The sequence below is a fragment of the Phyllobates terribilis genome, unplaced genomic scaffold, assembly GCF_046119375.1.
Source record: "Phyllobates terribilis strain yellow unplaced genomic scaffold, ASM4611937v1 Scaffold_1__5_contigs__length_1240528914, whole genome shotgun sequence".
Taxonomy (NCBI): domain Eukaryota; kingdom Metazoa; phylum Chordata; class Amphibia; order Anura; family Dendrobatidae; genus Phyllobates; species Phyllobates terribilis.
This window is the reverse complement of record NW_027362761.1, coordinates 208,291,981-208,313,690: the sequence shown is the minus strand read 5'-3', so window position 1 is coordinate 208,313,690 and position 21,710 is coordinate 208,291,981. Positions and strand designations below refer to the sequence as shown.

Genomic DNA, 21,710 nt, shown 5'->3' with positions numbered 1-21,710 from the left:
ATTTTAAAAGAACCCAGGCACAGGTAGAAGGGTCTGCTGAACAGCTCACTTCCAGCTTCACCCCCACCAGGCCTGGGTTGATTGACACATTTCTCCCTATACACAAAGAAAATACTTTGGGGGAGATTTATTAATTAAACATGCCATGTGCTACATTTATTAAAGGGGTCATTGATCAGTTGCAGAGGTGACATAATATCAACAGCGCTGCTACCAATCAATAGGATCAAGGGCTTCTTGCGCCTTCTACATCAGCACGACCAACCGAACTCAGTGATCGCTGCAGGAATGTCAAAGCTGCAGCAGACCAGCAATGACCAGAGTAGCACTGGAGAGTCAAGTCTTTTGGGTTTTCTCTCACATACTTTCAAGGTTGAATTCACAAAAGCAATTGGAAGAATGAGTGGGTGTAATACGTAATATTTTATTAGAGGTTTTCACTTCAGCTTCAGAAAGCCTTAGTTACTTACCGGTAACGGGATTTTTCGGAGCCCATGACAGCACCACGTGAGAGAGGATCCGCCCATCAAGGACAGGAAACCTACAGGTTAAAAAGGGCGGCCCTCTCTTTCCGCCTCAGTTTAGTTAACAGAGCATGAGAGTACCGCCAAGGTTAGTTATAACAAAACATAATCACATTAAGTACATTACTTTTCATCAATTTCCCACAAGGGTGCACAAAAAGAAATCAAATCTACAGGAGTGCACAACACCATTGAAGGGAGGGAATATACGGGTGCTGTCATGGGCTCCGAAAAATCCCGTTACCGGTAAGTAACTAAGGCTTTATTCGGTCGTCCATGACAGCACCACGTGAGAGAATTACAGAGACGAAGGAAATTAGGGAGGGACCACAGCTTGAAGCACCCTTCTCCCGAAAGTGAGATCTGCAGAGCCACCCAGATCCAATCTATAGTGCCTATAGAAAGTAGAGGGAGAAGACCAAGTGGCAGCCTTCCAAATTTCCTCAATGGAAAGTCCTGTCTTCTCCGCCCAGGAGGTTGATACCGCTCTGGTAGAATGCGCCCTCAATCCCTCCGGTATCTCTTTATCCCCTGAGGAGTATGTGAGGGAAATGGCCTCCTTGATCCATCTAGCGATTGTAGCCTTTGAGGCCTTACAACCCTTCCTAGCCCCCTGATAGCAAATAAATAGGGACTTATCCTTTCTAAAGCCATGTGATACTTTTAAGCACCTTAGTACGCACCTCCTAACGTCTAAAGTGTGAAGTCTCTCCTCTTTTTGATTTTTGGGCGGAAAGCAAAAAGTTGGGAGAACTATTTCCTGGGTTCTATGGAATCGAGTGGCCACTTTAGGAAGAAAGGCCGGATCAGGTTTTAATATAATACTATCGTCCAGAATTTGCGTAAATGACATATTGAAAGGGCCTGTAGGTCACTGACTCTCCTGGCTGAAGTTAGGGCTACTAACAGGACCGTCTTTAGGAAAATAATTTTGGTGGAGACTAAATCTAGTGGCTCAAAAGGAGGACTGGTCAAGGCATCTAAGACATAATTCAAATCCCAGGGAGACATCTTTGCTTTGGTAATGGGTCTACACCTAAAGGAAGCTTTTATAAAACGGCCTATCCAATAGTTATCTGCAATATTGGAAGAAAATAAAGCTCCCAAAGCCGACACCTGTACTTTCAAGGTACTGGTAGTGAGACCTAATTCTAAGCCTCGCTGCAGAAATTCCAGAATTTTCCCAATAGGGGGCCCCTCCTCCACCTTAACTTCGGCAAAGGACAGAAACTTCCTCCAGGTCCTGGCATAAATACGGGTGGTAACAGGTTTTCTGCTAGCCAGGAGAGTATTCACTACATTTGCGGGGAATCCTTTGTTGGTCAATAACACCCTCTCAAATTCCACGCCGTCAAATGTAGACTCGGGGTTGGAGGATGGGAAAGTGGCCCTTGAGTGAGGAGGTCCGGAATCTCCGGAAGAACCCAGGGATCTGATATGGACATCTTCCGGAGACAAGGGAACCACGGTCTTTTGGGCCAAAAGGGACATACGAGTATCACTCTGGCCCGGTCTGCCCTGATCTTTTTTATCACCGCTGGGAGCAGGATCATGGGAGGGAAGGCATATGCCAGAGGAAACCTCCAGGGAACCATAAAGGCGTCCACTGCCAGGGGTACTTCTCTGGGGTCTAAGGAACAAAAAATTTCCACTTTCCGATTGGCTCTTGTTGCGAATAAGTCCACAGTCGGAAGGCCCCACATTTCTACGATTCTGGAGAATATGTGTGTATTTAGGGACCACTCTCCTTCTTTTACAGAAGTACGGCTGAGGAAATCCGCTGTGATGTTTTCCTTGCCTTTTAGATGAGTAGCCGAAAGAGAGAGACAGTGATCTTCGGCTTTCAGCAGAAGTGCGTTCGCTACCCTCATCAAGTTTCTTGAGCGGGTTCCCCCTTGGTGGTTTATGTAAGCTACCGTGACTTGATTGTCCGAGAGTACACGGACATGCTGGTCCTGAAAATATATAAGGAACTCGTTGAACGCATGCTGCACCGCCAGAAGCTCCTTAACATTTGATGACAACTGTTGCTCACTGCTTGACCAGGTTCCCTGCACTAATTTCCCTTCAAAGTGAGCTCCCCAACCTGTAGCACTTGCATCAGTGGACAAGACTGCAGTTGGACTACATTCCCAGGGAAACCCTTTAGCAAGATTGTCTTGTCGTAACCACCAACGAAGGGACCATATGGCACGAGGACCTAGCGTAAACTTACGGTCTAGATGCCCCTCTAAAGCTGCGTTATTGTACAACACATCCCACTGAAAGGCTCTTGAATGCAATTGTGACCAACGAACCGCAGGAAAAGTGGAGGTGAAGGTTCCCAATAGTGACATGGCCTTACGGAGTGACATAGAAGGTTTACGTATACATTGTTCTACCAACTCCCGGATTCTATCAATTTTCTCTTCTGGAAGACAACATAGCTGTTTCCTGGAATCTAATATGACCCCCAGATATTGTTGTACCTTGAGTGGAGATAGTGTAGATTTTTCTAAATTTAGAAACCACCACAAACTCTTTAAGACCGACATGGTCTCCTGCAGGTGGGTCTCGCATTGAACCAACGAATTCCCCACTATCAGGAGATCATCCAGGTAAGGGATAATTAGAATGTCCCTTTCTCTTATATGGGCCATAACTTCCGCCATTACTTTAGTAAAAACCTGTGGGGCTATAGCTAAACCGAAGGGGAGTGCAGTGTATTGGAAGTGTTTAACCACCCCGTCTATTTCAATGGCCAGCCTCAAGTATTTCTGGTAATCACTATGAATTGGGATATGGTAATAAGCATCTTTGAGATCGAGCACTACCATATAGCATTGGGGAAAAAGTAACTTTATTACGGATTTTAAAGACTCCATTTTAAAGGTGTGTATTTTAAGGAAATTATTCAGGGATTTCAGATTTATAATTGTCCTGAAACTTCCATCCGGTTTCGGAATCAAGAAGAGCGGGGAGTAGAAACCAAGACCCTTTTCAGCTTCCGGAACCTCAATCAGGACGTGCTTTCTTATTAGGGTTTGTACTTCCGAAACGAGGGCAGCCTGGCGTTCTGGGGAAGAACTGGAGGGAACAACCATGAACCTTTTGCCTTTCAGGAAAGTATCAGCCCGTCTGTCTATGGGGTCCCTCAATGCACCCATATCATCGAACGGGAGGGAAGTTCTTTTCGCTGCTTTAGTAACAGCAACATCCAGCTTGGGTGCTTTTAACCAGGAGGAACACATAGCATCCTCAAACGGATATTTCCTTTTAAAGGATGGAGAACACTACCCTTCTTGTCAGGCTTTCTCCACTCCTTATCAATGAGGTCTTTCACCCTTGAATTTACTGGAAAGACCCTTCTCTTCTTTAGCCCCAGACCACCAAACATAACATCCTCAGCTGACTTCTCTACCCTCGAGTCCACTATCCCCATTGTAGATCGGACGGCTTTTACTAGGGCATCGACCTCCTTCAGGGGGAAGCACTGTCTGTCTGGCTCACTATCAGAGGAAGAGAAGGCGGAGGAGGAAGCGACCGATAGCTCAGAGTCTGAACCCGGCTGGGTTTCTTGAGGAATATGCCCAGACTCTGAACCTTGCAATGCTTTGCCTATTTCTTCCCTTATTAAAGTTCTTAGGCCTAGGGAAAAATCTGAGGTCTCCTCCGATATCATTTTGCTGATACAAAGCTGACACAACCTTTTGCTATAAGAATCAGGGAGTGGACAGCTGCATAAGGCACACTCTCTGTGCTTGGGCTTCGAGGAACATTTCTTGCTCTAAAAGAAAGTCATAGATAGAAAGAAGGAGGAAACATTAGTAGAACTTTCACAAAGATTCCACTCACCCCACAGAACCTTCGGTACCGTAGAAGCAGAAGAATCCAGCATGCATGGCGAGGAATCACGCCGCACCGGATCGTCCTTCCTGCTCTTAGTGGTAGCTCTTCTAGTTGTACGACCAGACCCTAGCGGGAATGACGCTGCGCCACTAGTTGTGAGGGCTCCCCAGAGGGCTGCTCCTGCAGCAGATGTTGTTGCCTAGGTGACAGCTCCTGTGAATCTTCCATAGCTTACAATGTAAGAATGGGCTGGGAAGCACTTCTGTATGTTACCAGACCCTTTATATACTGGCCATACCGGTACCATGTGTGGGTGTGTGTTTCCTTTTTTTTTTTTTACCCAGGAGGGCGTTACCTGCTCCTTGGTCTTCCTCCCCAGGTCCAGGTGGGATCCAGGTGGGCTACTCGCCGCCAGATCCTCAATCCCCCGGCGTTCAGCTGCTCGCGCCAAAAAATTCAAACGAGCCCCGCCCCTTCCGGTGACGTCACAGGGCTTCCTGCCCGGCGCACCGGAAGTCGCGTCAGAAGGTCGCGCCCGTCACGTGCGCTGCTGGTGCGACCTGGATCTCCTGCAAGCGGTAGCGAGGGGGGGGGGGGGGGAAGCCCGCTAGCGGCCCCACACCTAGCGGACATCTACCTCCCGTGAGGCGATGTCGCGCCTGCCGCAACGCTCACGGAGGTGCCCCCATGAGCCCTGCCGTAGCGTCTCCAGAGGACCGGGACGGACCGGCTCCAACCACCTGCTGTGGCCCTCTCTGGGACAGGAGTCCATCTTCTGCAGGTAAGCCTGCAAGGTCCCCCATCATGGACAGGAAACCTAAACTGAGGCGGAAAAAGAGGGCCGCCCTTTTTAACCTGTAGGTTTCCTGTCCTTGATGGGCGGATCCTCTCTCTCACGTGGTGCTGTCATGGACGACCGAATAAAGTAGAGATAGTTTTTGAGTTTTTTTATATATATATATAAAATGATTCTGGGGACATTCTGATTTAAGGATTTTACTTTTTTATAATCGCCTACATTACACAAATACTTTTTTCCACAGAATATTTAATTGGATTCAAGTGAAGTAAGTAAAACTCCGTTTGCTATTGTATGCTGTATGAAAGCAGCTGGCAAGGTCCTGGATGGGAGGTATGTGCCACCGAGGTGGCTAGCCTCGGTGATGCGAGTCCCAGAAGAGAAGGCTCCAGCAACGATAAGTTGCTGATAGGGTTTTTTAATGGGTGCAGATTTTTGGGTTCGGGTTTTAGGAGCGGATAGAAGAGCTGGGTGGGACTGGCCACTCCCATATCTCCACTTTGAAATTTGAAGGGCCCATTTAAGGCAGCTGGGCTACCTTATTGGGGGCTCTGTCAGAGGCTGACTAAGACTGGACTTAATTTTAAACGGGTGAGCCTGTTCTGTGATCCCGTATTGCAATATGGACTGTTTGTTTATTTTAGCTTACCTTTATGATGGAGCAAAGGCTTTTTGTTTTCCTTTATGCTAGAGATTTATGAACTTAAATAAACCTGTTTGCACCAAAAAACGTTGTGCCTGTGTGGATTTGGCGACTACTAAAGAGCATGAATCCTCCAAAATACATTAATGAGCCTATGGACTAAAATAGCTGAAAAAGATCAACCTTTTTAGAGGTTTTAGAAATTTTTAGCAAATAATAGGTGTTTGTTATGTTAGACCAGACCGTCTAAAAACTGCACCAGATTCACTGTGATACATTTGGTGCATTTTATGACTGTCTAGTCTAAATATATGCTGTCTAATTTTTACACAGGATTAGTAAGTCTGCCTTTCAGTTGCTAGTTCTTTCTGCTGCCAGATGCCATACATACATAATACAGAATTGCTTTTAACTTCACACAGAACAATAACCTGCTGCTTGTTGATTCCTGAATATTTTTTGTCTATATAGAAGGAGGAGCATACTAGGTGCAGGAAAACTTCATGTCTGAGAGCGGCGGACATGCATATACTAATGTGCGGACAAGTGGTTGTGCCAGTAGAAATGTTGGTAATGCTAACGGATGGAAACAATATATGTGCTATAACACTACAGATGAAATGCTATAGCTCACAATTTAATTATGGAGAATACCTCATGTTGCTGTATTGTGATTATTTATTTAATTGTAATTATTATATAATTAGACAAGAAATAGAAACAGGAAAACATGATTACCTTTCGAAGCCTTGCTAGCAAACTGACAACAGGTTCATGCTGTTCAGCCTTGCCAAGATCTTCTGCAGTTTTGCCATCCTATCAAATGAAATCATCAGCGTAAAAATGAAAGCAGCGCCTTATGATTCTTCATGTTAGGCATGATAACTGGTATTATGATAGTGAGACAAGGTCTATTAGCTACAGGGTGGTGTGCTTTATTTCCTCAGATATGACAATTGGGGCCTACTTTTGATAACACTTCAGTTTTAGTAGATTACTGCATCACCAAAGGGTGAGCTCCGCAGTGAATATATAATTATAAAGGAGTCTCCATTCTTACAAATAACTTAACAGTACGAAAAATGCTGAAAAAAACACCTGGTAAAACACTGAAAAAACAGTGCGAGTTTTGATTTTTTAACAATAAAAAGACTGATTACTTTAAAAACTAATGTGCCACCCTGGGGCTGAGGGTTTATGATTAATAATGAGCGCAAGTGCTCGGGTATGCACAGAACATAGCGGGTGCTCGAGAGAGATATTCAAGTCCCCACGGCTGCATGCTTCACACCTGTTAAACAGCCACAAAACATGCGGCGATTGCCTGACAAACAAGGGCAATCCCTGCATGTCTTGTGGCTGTTTAACAGCCGCGAAACATGCGACCGCAGCGACTCGAACATATCACTCGAGCACCGCGTTACTCGGTGCATACCCGAACACCCCTGGCAAACTCGAGTAACGAGCACTTGCACTCATCACTAATTATGATATTTCACTTTGGCCCAATTCATTTAAAAAGTGTCTGAACTGCAACATCCCAAGCCCACCCCATAAACAAAGGTGGCACAGTTTCTGGAAAAAGCCAGCCGCTTTTATTAATTTTTTTTAATCTGATGTGGCGCTTCAAAAGGAGAAAAACAAAAATGAATCCAATTACTATATCCATCTTTTACATTGCTATGATGAATATTGTTTTTCAAGCTTTTAGTGATCATGTCCCTACAATAACCAATCTAGTTTTAGTTGATCTTATTACTGTTTGTTTTCACAGATTAGAAACAAATCTATTCACTTACCATAGTCAGTGCCTCCACATTGGCACCAGAAAGGCAGAGATATCGAACCACTTCAAGAATGCCATTGTTTGCTGCAAGGTGCAGTGGGGTACGGCCATACTGTGAGAAAGTAAAGACACAATATAATGATTTCCATTATTATATACCATCACACACAGCCAATAAAACCCAGTAGCCTCAAGTCCTTTTGATTTTATCTCACATACTTTCAATTCACAGATGGATGAATGAGTAGGGGTAAATAATAATATCTTATTAATTTCAACTTCACCCACGAGGGAGTACAGATAGCTTTGGAAAGATTAAATTTTTGGAATCTCTGACATTACGTAAATACTTTATTTCACAAAATGCTTCATTATTATTATTATTATTTATTATTATAGCGCCATTTATTCCATGGCGCTTTACATGTGAAAAGGGGTATACATAGCAAAAACAAGTACAATAATCTTGAACACAATGTGACAGCGACTGGTACAGGAGGAGTGAGGACCCAGCCCGCGAGGGCTCACAATCTACAAGGGATGGGTGAGGATACATTAGGTGAGGGTAGAGCTGGTCATGCAGCGGTGGTTACTGCAGGTTGTAGGCTTGTCGGAAGAGGTGGGTCTTCAGGCTCCTTTTGAAGGTTTCCACGGTCGACGAGAGTCTGATGTGTTGGGGTAGAGAGTTCCAGAGTAGGGGGGAAGCACGGGAGAAATCTTGTATGCGATTGTGGGAGGAGGAGATAAGAGGGGAGTAGAGAAGGAGATCTTGTGAGGATCGGAGGTTGCGTGCGGGTATGTAACGCGAGACTAGGTCAGAGATATATGGAGGAGACAGGTTGTGAATGGCTTTGTATGCCATGGTTAGGGTTTTGAACTGGAGTCTCTGAGCAATGGGGAGCCAGTGAAGAGATTGACAGATAGGAGAGGCCGGGGAATAGCGGGGGATAGGTGGATTAGTCGGGCAGCAGAGTTTAGGATAGATTGGAGGGGTGCAAGAGTGGTAGAAGGGAGGCCACAGAGCAGGAGGTTGCAGTAGTCGAGGCGGGAGATGATGAGGGCGTGCACTAGTGTTTTTGCAGATTCATGGTTGAGGAATGTGCGGATCCGGGAGATATTTTTGAGTTTGAGTCGACAGGACGTGGAAAGGGCTTGGATATGTGGTTTGAAGGAGAGATCAGAGTCCAGGGTTACTCCAAGGCAGCGAGCTTGAGGGACTGGGAGAGTGGACAGCCATTGACATTAATAGATAGGTCAGTTGGGGGGGGGTGAATGGGATGGCGGAAAGATGATGAATTCTGTTTTGTCCATGTTAAGTTTTAGAAATCTAGCAGAGAAGGATGAAATAGAAGACAGACATTGTGGGATTTTGGTTAGTAGGGAGGAGATATCTGGTCCAGAGAGGTAGATCTGTGTGTCATCAGCATAGATGGCCTAAGGTGTAGCTGGAGAAGAGCAGGAGTCCTAGAACTGAACCTTGAGGGACACCGACAGATAGGGGGTGAGATGAGGAGGTGGTGCATGAGTGGGAGACGCTGAATGTCCTGTCTGTTAGGTATGAGGAGATCCAGGATAAGGCCAAGTCTGTGATGCCGAGAGATGAGAGAGTTTGTAGTAAGAGGGAATGGTCCACTGTGTCGAAGGCAGATGACAGGTCTTGGAGGAGGAGGACGGAGTAGTGTCGCTTAGATTTGGCGGTTAGTAGGTCGTTGGTGACTTTAGTCAGTGCAGTTTCAGTAGAATGGTGCGGTCGGAAACCAGATTGTAGGCGGTCGACGAGGGAGCAGGAGGAGAGGTGGGAGGACAGTTCAGAATGGACGTGTTGTTCCAGTAGTTTTGAGGCATAGGGGAGAAGTGATATGGGGCAATAGCTAGTCAGAGAGGATGGGTCAAGGGAGGGCTTTTTGAGGATGGGTGTGATTGAGGCATGTTTGAAGCATGAGGGGAAGACACCAGTTAGAGCTAGACCGGGCTATAAAAATAGATACTGATATTGACATAAACTGGAAACTGCAATGAAATATGCATATCGTTGATTTGTTCATATATAAAAGCCAATATGTATAGCCAAATCTGTCTGTATGTATGTATGTATATTTATCCCTTAAAAAAAGCAGGTACAGAAGGACTGAGCATTCCTCATTTACATTGTATGCAAAGGAAAAGTTACACTTTGGAACTCGACATTTGAAGTCACATTAAACTATAGGCTAGAGAATGACATTAGCAGGAATTTCTTAATATAAAGGAATGTCTCGTTTTACAAATGGGAGTGACTAATATAATTCAGTAGGATAGCAATGAGGGTGTACATTTGCTCAGCTGCCCTCCTTATTCTTTAAGCAGAATATGCCCACCATAACCAAGGTGGTCACTCCCATTCAGTGACTGTATTAAAAATACAAGAACATTCAAGATCAGTTCCGATAGTTAAGTCGCGGAAAAACATAACCCTTTGTAGCTGCGTGAGCCATTTTGTCACGTTACAGGTAAATATGCTGATGACCCTTGATACCACAGTGAAGCAGTAACTATGCTTCCTACCTAAGCCTGCATTTAATCATTAACCAACAGTGTAAAAACAGGTACAATTAAACAAGAAACACCACAATATGGGTTTCTACTGTATGCCAGTCCCTAGTTGGAGTAACATTTTGGGTGGAGGCGCTCTCAAATTGTAAGATGTGCCTAATTCATTAGGAGGTGTGCATCTTTTCATGAATTTGGCACATCTTACTTTATCGCACCTTTCTTCATTAAGACTGGAGTGCAGAATGTCAGGGGCTAAATGCACAGACCCCCGATTCATTCAGACTTGTGTTCTGCACACCTGCCTTGATGAAGAGTGTGCGGGAGAAAGATGTCCCCAAGTTATTAAAGGGCACGTGCATCTTACTGATTTTGTCGCATCTTCCACCGGTCAAGTGCCACTGCAAGAAACGTAATCCAGTCAGCGGCTTTCACCTCCAGCAGCGCACATGTCTGCCTCCTGCCTCGGCCGTGAGCAAGGTCTGAATGCACTTTTGCTGCATTAAAAATGCATTTTCATTTGCAATTCGTCTGTGACGTAGAACTTCATATCATATGGAGTACAATCCCGTCACGATTCATACCACCTTTATGGCACAAATTGCCATGAATCTCTTAGCCATATCCCATCTCTTGGCTAAGCTGCGCCCACTTGGTGGAATTAACTCGAGGCGGTGTATAAAACAAAAAGTAATTACATTTTGCAGCATTTCATATTGTTTTACACTATTACGCTGGAGAAAATTGTTTAGTGAATCAGGGCCATAACTTCTAATACAACAAGTAAAAGAGGTTCTCTGGGATTTTACACTAGTGCCCCCTTCACTACATTATATGCCCATCCCTCCATCTGGCACTACAGTTCTGCATATTCAAATGAACACGAGGCTGCAATACCAGACACAACCACACACATGGATGTCGCTGTCAGGCACTGCAGTGAAGGGGCCTTCTGCAGATCCCAGGACCCCCAATAATGGCCTAGTGTTAAGTTAACTAAGAGCACAAGTGAAGAACAAAGGCCTTGTAGACAGTAGTCATATTTTATTTGAGCACATACGTGATACTGCTGTTGACGTACATTAGATAGAACACTAAAGTCAGTGGTGGTTCAGCTCACCTTGTTAGTAATATCCAAATTACAGTTAGCTTCACACAGTGCCATTACAATAGGAATATTGCCATCTTTGCAGGCGACATGCAACGGCGTGTTACCATGACGATCCTGGAAGTCTACATAGCACCCCTGATGGATCAAGGTTTTCACTACTTCCATCTGACATCTTCTTACTGCAAGGTGCAAAGCTATGTGGCCATCCTGAAAGAGGGGGACAGAAACATTGGTCAGCCTCAGAATGCAGTTAGAACATAATATGTATGTAAGTATACATAGTTTGCACCAGCGGCACAGCCATGCTGCTGGCCAATCTGTCAATCTTCAGAAGCGCATTATTCCCCTGGTGAGCAGGAGGCTGGGGAGGACTGTGCTCTGGAAGAAAGGAGGCAAGTCGAAACCTTTAAAGAAGAACATGGCCGCTTAACAGCAACACAACTGTCTGTGGGATGTGTCTGGTATTGCAGTCCAATACGACTTACTAGAATGGGGCCACTCTGCAATACCAAACAAGGCCCAAGGTCGAGAGTGGCGCTGTTTCTGGATGAAAGCAGCTCTGTTTTTCTAATCTCATAGAACTTCTTAAATGTAAACAAACAAGTAGTTAAAAGCCTACGAAGAGGTCACTTGTGATTCATCGAAATGACAACGCAAGCACGGTGTAAGTACCTATCATGAGACCGATAACACATGACACACAGTGCAGGAATGTAGAAGAAATGACAGCATGGCTGCAGATCTAATGCAAAGCTTTCATCATAACCTGGCTGTGTCACTGCGGATACTGCTCAGGCAGGAGACGCTTGGCACATGTTTTGCCATTCTAGCTGTTATGAGCATCTCATTTATCCAGTGATTTTTCAAGAGTCTCTGCAATTACTACTTCCATATAACAGCAATAATCAATCAATTTGTGATATTTGTAAAATTTTTTGCAATCAATCTTATCCTCTTTAAATAGTACTGGAAATTTGTTAGACTTCTCCCCCACTCCCAATGGTCAAGTGCTTTGATAATATCGGTCTCGTACGTCCAGCAGAGGAGATACATGGACATCATCTGCATATCATCCAATTATCAATCACTGCTAAAATGTTCTAAAAAAAACCATCAATACATTTATGGCCCAGCAGTTTTCATCAAAAAAAAAAAAAAAGAGGTTTTTGCATATGTACCGTGTTCTATATGTGAATTTTTCATCTCCCTATTGCCTAATTACATCCCTGTGCCATCTATATGTCCATTCTGTACCACATTTACATCCATGCACCATCTATATGTCCATTCTGTACCACATTTACATCCATGTGCCATCTATATGTCCATTCTGTACCACATTTACATCCATGCACCATCTATATGTCCATTCTGTACCACATTTACATCCATGCACCATCTATATGTCCATTCTGTACCACATTCACATCCATGTACCATCTATATGTCCATTCTGTACCATATTCACATCCATGTACCATCTATATGTCCATTCTGTACCACATTCACATCCATGTACCATCTATATGTCCATTCTGTACCATATTTACATCCATGTGCCATCTATATGTCCATTCTGTACCATATTTACATCCATGTACCATCTATATGTCCATTCTGTACCACATTTACATCCATGTACCATCTATATGTCCATTCTGTACCACATTTAGATCCATGTACCATCTATATGTCCATTCTGTACCACATTTACATCCATGTACCATCTATATGTCCATTCTGTACCACATTTACATCCATGTGCCATCTATATGTCCATTCTGTACCATATCTACATCCATGTACCATCTATATGTCCATTCTGTACCATATTTACATCCATGTACCATCTATATGTCCATTCTGTATCACATTTAGATCCATGTGCCATCTATAGGTCCATTCTGTACCATATTTACATCCATGTACCATCTATATGTCCATTCTGTACCACATTTACATCCACGTGCCATCTATATGTCCATTCTGTACCACACTTACATCCATGTACCATCTATATGTCCATTCTGTACCACATTTACATTCACGTGCCATCTATATGTCCATTCTGTACCACATTTACATCCATGTGCCATCAATATGTCCATTCTGTACCACATTTACATTCACGTGCCATCTAGATGTCCATTCTGTACCACATTTACATCCACGTGCCATCTATATGTCCATTCTGTACCACATTTACATCCATGTGCCAGCTATATGTCCATTCTGTACCACATTTACATCCATGTGCCATCTATATGTCCATTCTGTACCACATTTACATCCATGTGCCATCTATATGTCCATTCTGTACCACATTTACATCCATGTGCCATCTATATGTCCATTCTGTACCATATTTACATCCATGTACCATCTATATGTCCATTCTGTACGATACTTACATCCATGTGCCATCTATATGTCCATTCTGTACCATATTTACATCCATGTGCCATCTATATGTCCATTCTGTACGATATTTACATCCATGTGCCATCTTTATGTCCATTCTGTACGATATTTACATCCATGTGCCATCTATATGTACATTCTGTACCATATTTACATCCATGTGCCATCTATATGTCCATTCTGTACCATTTTTAAATCGATGTGCCATCTATATGTCCATTCTGTACCATATTTACATCCATGTGCTATATGTCCATTATGTACCATTTTTTACATCCATGTGCCATCAGTGTTTCCATTCTGTATCATTTTTACATTTGTGTGCCTATCTATATGTCCATTTTATACATCTGTATGGCACACAGTTTTTACAGGCATAATTTAATAATTAAGGGGAAATACAATTTCCTATCTTAATAATTCTAACAGATCCGTGAAAAAACACATGGCTTATAAATGGTAACCGGTATATGCGCAGTGTTTTGCACACTCATTGCCTTATAATGGGTGAGTCTGATCTACAGATTATGGTAGTGCATGCTGCGATTTTTACACGCAGACCACTGGTCCATGTGTAAAACAATTCACGTGTCCTACCCTATTGACCTGCATTGGTCCTTGTGCTACCCATCTTGCATAGAGACATTTAATACAGTCATCTGAACAAGCCCTTATGTTGAGAACTTGGTGATTTAGAAGGTTACAAACATAAATCAGAGCCTGTATTCCCATTTTATATGAAATCCTACAGAGTTCTGAAAAGATTGTAATTGTACCTAATTATTCGCTCAGTGGCATAATATGAAAGCATACTCTGCACTGTACTGAATAGGTATAAACTGCGGGCAAAGCACCGAGTGTTCGCTTGTATATTTCGATATTTTACTACCAGGACTTAATTATGAGGAATTGCAGGTTTCTAGTGTCGATTAGGCATCGGAGATGGATTTCACAGACATAAATGGCCCTTGAGCCTCAGTGTAATTTGTGACAACGGGAACCATTCACCTTGTCTGTTGCATCAAGGTCAGCTCCATGTTCAGTCAAGCATTCCACAATATCATGGTATCCTCTTGCCGAGGCTGTCAGGAGGGGAGTTTCTCCTTCCCGGTTGCGAATGTTAACACTGCAGCCGGCCTGGCACAGGGCTCTCGCCACAGGGTAGTAACCATGCCAGGCAGCACAATGCAGAGGGGTCTCTTCTTCCTGCAAGTGGCACACCACGGAAAAGAAGTGATATTAGTTATTGATTCCCATAACTCCCGGCGCTGTTTTACCACCTGACAGCAGTGTGGTGGCTGTATAGGTGTATAGGTATTCACGTGGCAAAAAAAAGGAGCTGCTGCTATATGTAGGCACGCATTATACACGCCGTTACACAATTACTCCAGAAATCGTGCCGCACATTATGTTCCTCACATAAAAGCTCTCTATGACACAACTGGATTGTTTAAAGCACTGCGAGGAGGCTAAGACATTTGCGTGGAAAATATTTTGTAAAAAGATCTCCCGTGCTTCTTTCAGCAGCATATAATAGCATCAAGCTTGATTCATAGCGTCTCTGTGTGGAGCAATTTGTGGTGGAAATGGCCTGCGTCTCCCACTCAAAGTGTTCTAGGGCCCGGATTTAAGCAGAAATTGACAAGTGATATCTCTTGCAACACACATCTCTGATCCGGAAAGCGCATATTCTCTTCCCAACATCCAAGGGGCAATTTGATCTTGTAGACATTAAATTAAATAATCAGTGACAGCTTCACTGTAAAAAGGCAAGGAGGTGTGGGAGGAAAATTGCTCACATACATTAACATTAACTCTTCTTCTGGCAGGATGTATACTAACGTGGTACACTATTGCTGTTGTTCCAGGCACATAAATATCAGTACCAGCACTCTTCAGGACCCCCTTTATATTATATGGTCATGATTTATTAGCTAGAAAGCAAGGCAAAAGAAAAAACTTCTATTACATTGCTCCAGCCTTGTGGTCTACTAAAGCGATGTACAACCTCCGAGTTGGGGTGTATAGTCCCTAATTGTACCTCTGTTACGCCTTTAATTTAATAAGAAGGCATACAGAGGTGTTCTTCCATTAGATTCCATAATTTTTGTGGCATGTTCTCTCAGATGTCGTATTTACAAAGAAATTCTTCTCTAAAGACACTGCTTCTAGGTGAGAATATCTCTGTTGAATAGACACAAAATGGAGCTGACACAGCAGCAGATACAGGATGATCCCTAGTATAGGATCCAACCAGATTCTCTTTTATATAAAAGAACTTTTAAAAAATATCTTACACCTGGTTTTAATGCTGCTGTTCCCTTGAATCTGGCTTTTTTGTTGTTCCTGGACATCTCATCCCCTGAGATATGGCCCCTTTTTCCTCGTATGTAAATCTAGACTTGTTAGCCAAAGGGACATGGTCCTCAGCTCTTCACCATGGGCATTATTCTTGGGGGACATGTCACCATAACCATTAAAACTAGATTTACCAACTCTCCAAAAAGGAAGACGGAGCTATATTTCTGGATTTGCGAGTTGCAGGAACCACAAAAAAAAACAAAGCCAAAAATGATTCACAAAGAACAGGGACATTTTGACATGGCTATAAACATTTAATATTAACACTTGTTCGGCCCACAGCTATCTCTCCAAACTTCTTCAAACACATGAAAGTCCCTTCTGGCCATGACTTAGATTCAATGTTGAAATTTAACATGCTCGATCCTTCTTTCTCACGCCATTAACAGTTGGTGGGAGTTGGGAGGTCTCAATCATTTTATCGGTTTGTTCAGTAGACCTATCCTACCTATTGATCTATTGGGTACAAGTCTTCAGAAAAAAAGTTGTCGAAATATAAAATGCCAGACCTGTCTTACTAGTAGGCATAGTCAATGAGCTGATCATTGTAGCAGAGCAGTGGGATCAGTGGAATAAATGAATGCATCTTAGATGCCTTCTAGACATATTTACCTTATCCTGAATATCTGGATTTGATCCAACGCTGCACAGGTACTGTATAACTTCTACATGTCCATATCGAGCTGCCACATGAAGGGCTGTTTCTCCTGACTTATAAGGAGACAAAAAGTCTAAATAAGTGGAGGTGGGGAAGAAAGGATGCAGGTGCAGTGTAGGACTGCCGAGACCAACGATCCATTCAAGCTACTGTAATAGCCACTTATGAGGCACCTTTTATAGCATGTAAACTATGTAGAAGAAGAAAAGGTAGTGCTTTTTAACACTAACACGCACAATAAATATTTGGTAGGACCTTCAATCATTTCCAAACATAGGATTTAATCGGTCAATAAGAAATGGCTAAAGTGTTATTCCCATTTTCATAAATGGGTATTGTCGGATAGTACTTTTAAATACAAGCAATTTTGCCATTTACAACTTATTACAATTTTCAGTCATTCTTGAGATAGTAACAGTTTTCTTTGGTTTACAGCTCACTACTTTGGAGACCAACCCCTGGTGCAGGACAGTAGAACATGCACAGTGCTTACAAGCTCTTTTTCTTCTGAGCTTATAAGCAATGTTTTAAAACTGGTCAGAATCCCTGCAGTTACCTCCTAATCCTGACCTGCTTCAGCACAGTGTTTACAAACTAAACTGCAACAGTGGTCGGTCTCCTAGGCAACAAGCTGTAAACAAAAGTGTTCATACTTCTTTTTACAATTACTATCAGACAATATATCTATTAATATGACAATAGTGCTTTATATACAGTTAGGTCCATATATATTTGGACAGAGACAACATTTTTCTAATTTTGGTTCTAGACATTACCACAATGAATTTTAAACAAAACAATTCAGATGCAATTGAAGTTCAGACTTTCAGCTTTCATTTGAGGGTATCCACAATAAAATTGGATGAAGGGTTTAGGAGTTTCAACTCCTTAACATGTGCCACCCTGTTTTTAAAGGGACCAAAAGTAATTGGACAGATTAAATAATTGTAAATAAAATGTTCATTTCTAGTACTTGGTTGAAAACCCTTTGTTGGCAATGACTGCCTGAAGTCTTGAACTCATGGACATCACCAGACACTGTGTTTCCTTGTTTTTGATGCTCTACCAGGCCTTCACTGCGGTGGTTTTCAGTTGCTGTTTGTTTGTGGGCCTTTCTGTCTTAAGTTTAGTCTTTAACAAGTGAAATGCATGCTCAATTGGGTTGAGATCAGGTGACTGACTTGGCCATTCAAGAATATTCCACTTCTTTGCTTTAATAAATTCCTGGGTTGCTTTGGCTTTATGTTTTGGGTCATTGTCCATCTGTAGCATGAAACGACGACCAATCAGTTTGGCTGCATTTGGCTGGATCTGAGCACACAGTATGGCTCTGAATACATCAGAATTCATTCAGCTGCGTCTGTCCTGTGTCACATCATCAATAAACACTAGTGACCCGATGCCACTGGCAGCCATGCATGCCCAAGCCATCACACTGCCTCCGCCGTGTTTTACAGATGATGTGGTATGCTTTGGATCGTGAGCTGTACCACGCCTTCACCATACTTTTCCCTTTCCATCATTCTGGTAGAGGTTGATCTTGGTTTCATCTGTCCAAAGAATGTTGTTCCAGCACTGTGCTGGCTTTTTTAGATGTTTTTTAGCAAAGTCCTGTCTAGCCTTTTTATTCTTGATGCTTATGAGTGGCTTGCACCGTGCAGTGAACCCTCTGTATTTACTTTCATGCAGTCTTCTCTTTATGGTAGATTTGGATTTTGATACGCCTACCTCCTGGAGAGTGTTGTTCACTTGGTTGGCTGTTGTGAAGGGGTTTCTCTTCACCATGGAGATTATTCGGCGATCATCCACCACTGTTGTCTTTCGTGGGCGCCCAGGTCTTTTTGCATTGATGAGTTCACCAGTGCTTTCTTTCTCAGGATGTACCAAACTGTAGATTTTGCCACTCCTAATATTGTAGCAATTTCTCGGATTGTTTTTTTCTGTTTTTGCATCTTAAGGATGGCTTGTTTCACCTGCATGGAGAGCTCCTTTGACCGCATGTTTACTTCACACCAAAACCTTCCAAATGCAAGCACCACACCTCAAATCAACTCCAGGCCTTTTATCTGCTTAACTGAGAATGACATAACGAAGAGATTGCCCACACCTGTCTATGAAATAGCCTTGGAGTCAATTGTCCAATTACTTTTGGTCCCTTTAAAAACAGGGTGGCACATGTTAAGGAGCTGAAACTCCTAAACCATTCATCCAATTTTAATGTGGATACCCTCAAATGAAAACTGAAAGTCTGAACTTCAACTGCATCTGAATTGTTTTGTTTAAAATTCATTATGGTAATGTCTAGAACCAAAATTAGAAAAATGTTGTCTCTGTCCAAACATATATGGACCTAACTGTAAGTAAACAGACTGACCTATACAACTCATTCTGCATTAATACACACAAAGTAAATGCTTACACTGGTAGATATTTTTCTTAAAGGGTTATTCCCATGATCTCTGACAGGAGCGCTCCACTCTCCAGCCTCCTAGCTTCCTGCTTGAAGGTTTGTACCTGCCATTCTGCTATATGAGGCAATGTTACCTCTGCAGCACTGACGGAGCACAGTTGCACTGATGCTGGCCGGGATCAGGAGTTAATGCATTTCAGCGATGCAGCAGTGCTTTAGAGCAGTGCTTATTGGAAAGAGCATGTTCAGACTGGCCAACCAAGCCAATGAGCCATTAACAATAACATTAAAAATTGCTTCAATCTTGAGCACAGAGAGGAGTTTTAAGAACAAGTTAATTACAAATATGATTTTAGAAGTTCTTTGCAATTTTACCCATAAGATTTTATCCTCTGTAAACAAATAAGATAGTTGAGATGGTGCCTGTGGGTTTTGCAACAGATTTCACCTGTGCAAAGGAAAGAATCCGCTGGGGTAATATGTGACAATTCCACAACAGTATGGGCAGCTGCAGATTTGGAAATCTGTTGTACAATTTTAAGCAAAAACCTCACCTTATCCTTAATATCCAGTGGACATTTGTTCTGATGAAGGAATTTTAATGTCTCTACATGGCCATGCCGGGAGGCCCAGTAAAGTGCATTGGATCCAGCCTAAATGAATTAGAAAACATTAACATAAGCACTAGCTTTAGTGATGCAGGAGTCTACATATACCTTTCAGATCTGCTAAAAATACATATATAATATGTGTAATAAATAAGAAAATGAAAACACACAGACCTTATCCTGCACATCAACATGTGCTCCACGCTTAATTAGCAATTCCAGCATCTGAATGTTTCCACAGCCAGCGGCTATTAATAGTGGAGGGGTACCATGCTGAAACATAGGGATGCAGAATGGTCACAAAAAGAAATAAAGTGTTGCATTTGACTATTGCAAAATCCTGCTATTTTCTGAAAACTGCCTCAGCATTATGAAGGCCTGCTTCACAGCACATTTTTGAGATGTATCCATTTGTAATATAAAAAAACATAGGTTTGATCAGTTTCTTTGTTTAAAATATAAAATGTGTAGCTTTCAAAAGATACTAAAATGTGATGTAAAACGAGCCCAAACAATATTGCAATTGAAGTTCCTATCAAAAACTGGTAAAAAGTAGCTATGTTTTGTTAAATAATAAGTACGCGGCAATATAGGTGGCAGCCCTCTTCCTATTGATTGCTTTGAAGCGGTTTAGCATTACATTTACATTATTTGGGCATTATAGTAATCTATGGGAGGTGAATAGTGATGAGACAGCATGCTCGTTTAACCCTTTAACCGAGCATGCTCGAGTGCTTACCCAGTATCTTCGGCGTGCTCGTGTATTACATTCAAATCCCTGCGTCTGCATGATTTACAGCTGTAAGCCAGCCTCAACACATGTGAGGATTCCCTAACAAATAGGCAATCCCTGCATGTGGTGAGGCTAACAGCCGTAAATCATGCAAAAGCAGGAACTCGAACATAATATACGAGCACACCGAAGATACTCAGATAACACCCAAGCATGCTCGGTTAAACGAGCACGCTCGTTCATCACTAAAGGTGAACACAGTACCTTGTTTGGCTGGTTTACATCATAGTTTGCCAAAGAACCAAGAAGATGCTGTAAACCTGGAACATTGTCATCGTTTATGGCATGGATGATAGCCTTCATCACAAAGGAATCCTCTTCATCCTGCAATGATAGTAACAAGGTTAGATTGAGTATTACCCATAGCCGTGCTGTTTCAGAAAAGACATAGTTTGAAAAGCTGGCCGGGAACTAGAGAGTCCAGACTAGTTTGATGCAGCCCCCAGGTGACTTCTCTCTGCTCCCTCCAGTTGACTGACAGGTCGCTCACATGTTTGACCATAGGCAGAGACCTATCAGACAGAGTGGGGAGGGTTAAAGTTGACGGTTCTGGCTATGCACGTACATGAAAGGATGTGTCCCTTGGAATAACAAAAACCTGAAGCTTTGTTTGATCAATGTATGCACATTCCTTGAATGACCTGTGAACCAGTCTAATGCTATACCATGTATTAAATGTTTCATATGTTCTGGATCGTGGGTTAGCAAACCATTATTATTCTACAATGAATTACTAAAGTAAAGAATCATTGAAAATATTGTTAGTTACAACTATCCTATAGTTTTGTCTCGTCCCCTATTATGCAGAACTATCTGTCTCCATGGTAACAGACTACAAACAAACCCAGCGTAGTCTGATCCTTACGTCATGCTGCCTTCCATCTGTCCGTTATTTCTTCCTTACTCACTCAGCCCAATAATTCAAAGTCACATACACATTTATATCCCATAAAAGTCATCTAAAGATGAGGCTACTTTCACACTTTTTTTTTTCATTAAATGTGTTTAAAGATTAAGGAATACAATACAATAGCTTGCCCCTAATCAGGTGTGGCAGACATTTAGAGGGACTGTCCAGGATTAGAAAAGCAGTGCTGCTGTCTTTCAGTCAGGCCATCACCCATGAACGTGGGTTGTGTGTGGTATTACAGCTCAGTTCCATTCACTTCAAAAAGGGGCGAATTAAAATACCAGACAAAACCATGTTTCTGAAAGAAAGCAGCCATTTTTTCCTAACCC

General features: G+C 42.6%; 1 protein-coding gene across 2 annotated transcripts in view; it reads right to left on the bottom strand.

Moving 5' to 3' along the window:
• Positions 1 to 21,710, bottom strand: part of DAPK1 (death associated protein kinase 1) — a 195,487-nt gene that overhangs the window by 32,003 nt on the left and 141,774 nt on the right. For both annotated transcript variants that reach the window (XM_073670967.1, XM_073670968.1), the window contains exons 12-19: positions 20,676 to 20,795; positions 19,853 to 19,951; positions 19,625 to 19,723; positions 16,615 to 16,713; positions 14,650 to 14,847; positions 11,230 to 11,427; positions 7,594 to 7,692; positions 6,533 to 6,610 (exon numbers count right to left, since the gene is read on the bottom strand). In XM_073670967.1, coding sequence (XP_073527068.1) covers positions 6,533 to 6,610; positions 7,594 to 7,692; positions 11,230 to 11,427; positions 14,650 to 14,847; positions 16,615 to 16,713; positions 19,625 to 19,723; positions 19,853 to 19,951; positions 20,676 to 20,795 — 990 coding nt within the window. The remainder of the gene's footprint in view (positions 1 to 6,532; positions 6,611 to 7,593; positions 7,693 to 11,229; positions 11,428 to 14,649; positions 14,848 to 16,614; positions 16,714 to 19,624; positions 19,724 to 19,852; positions 19,952 to 20,675; positions 20,796 to 21,710) is intronic.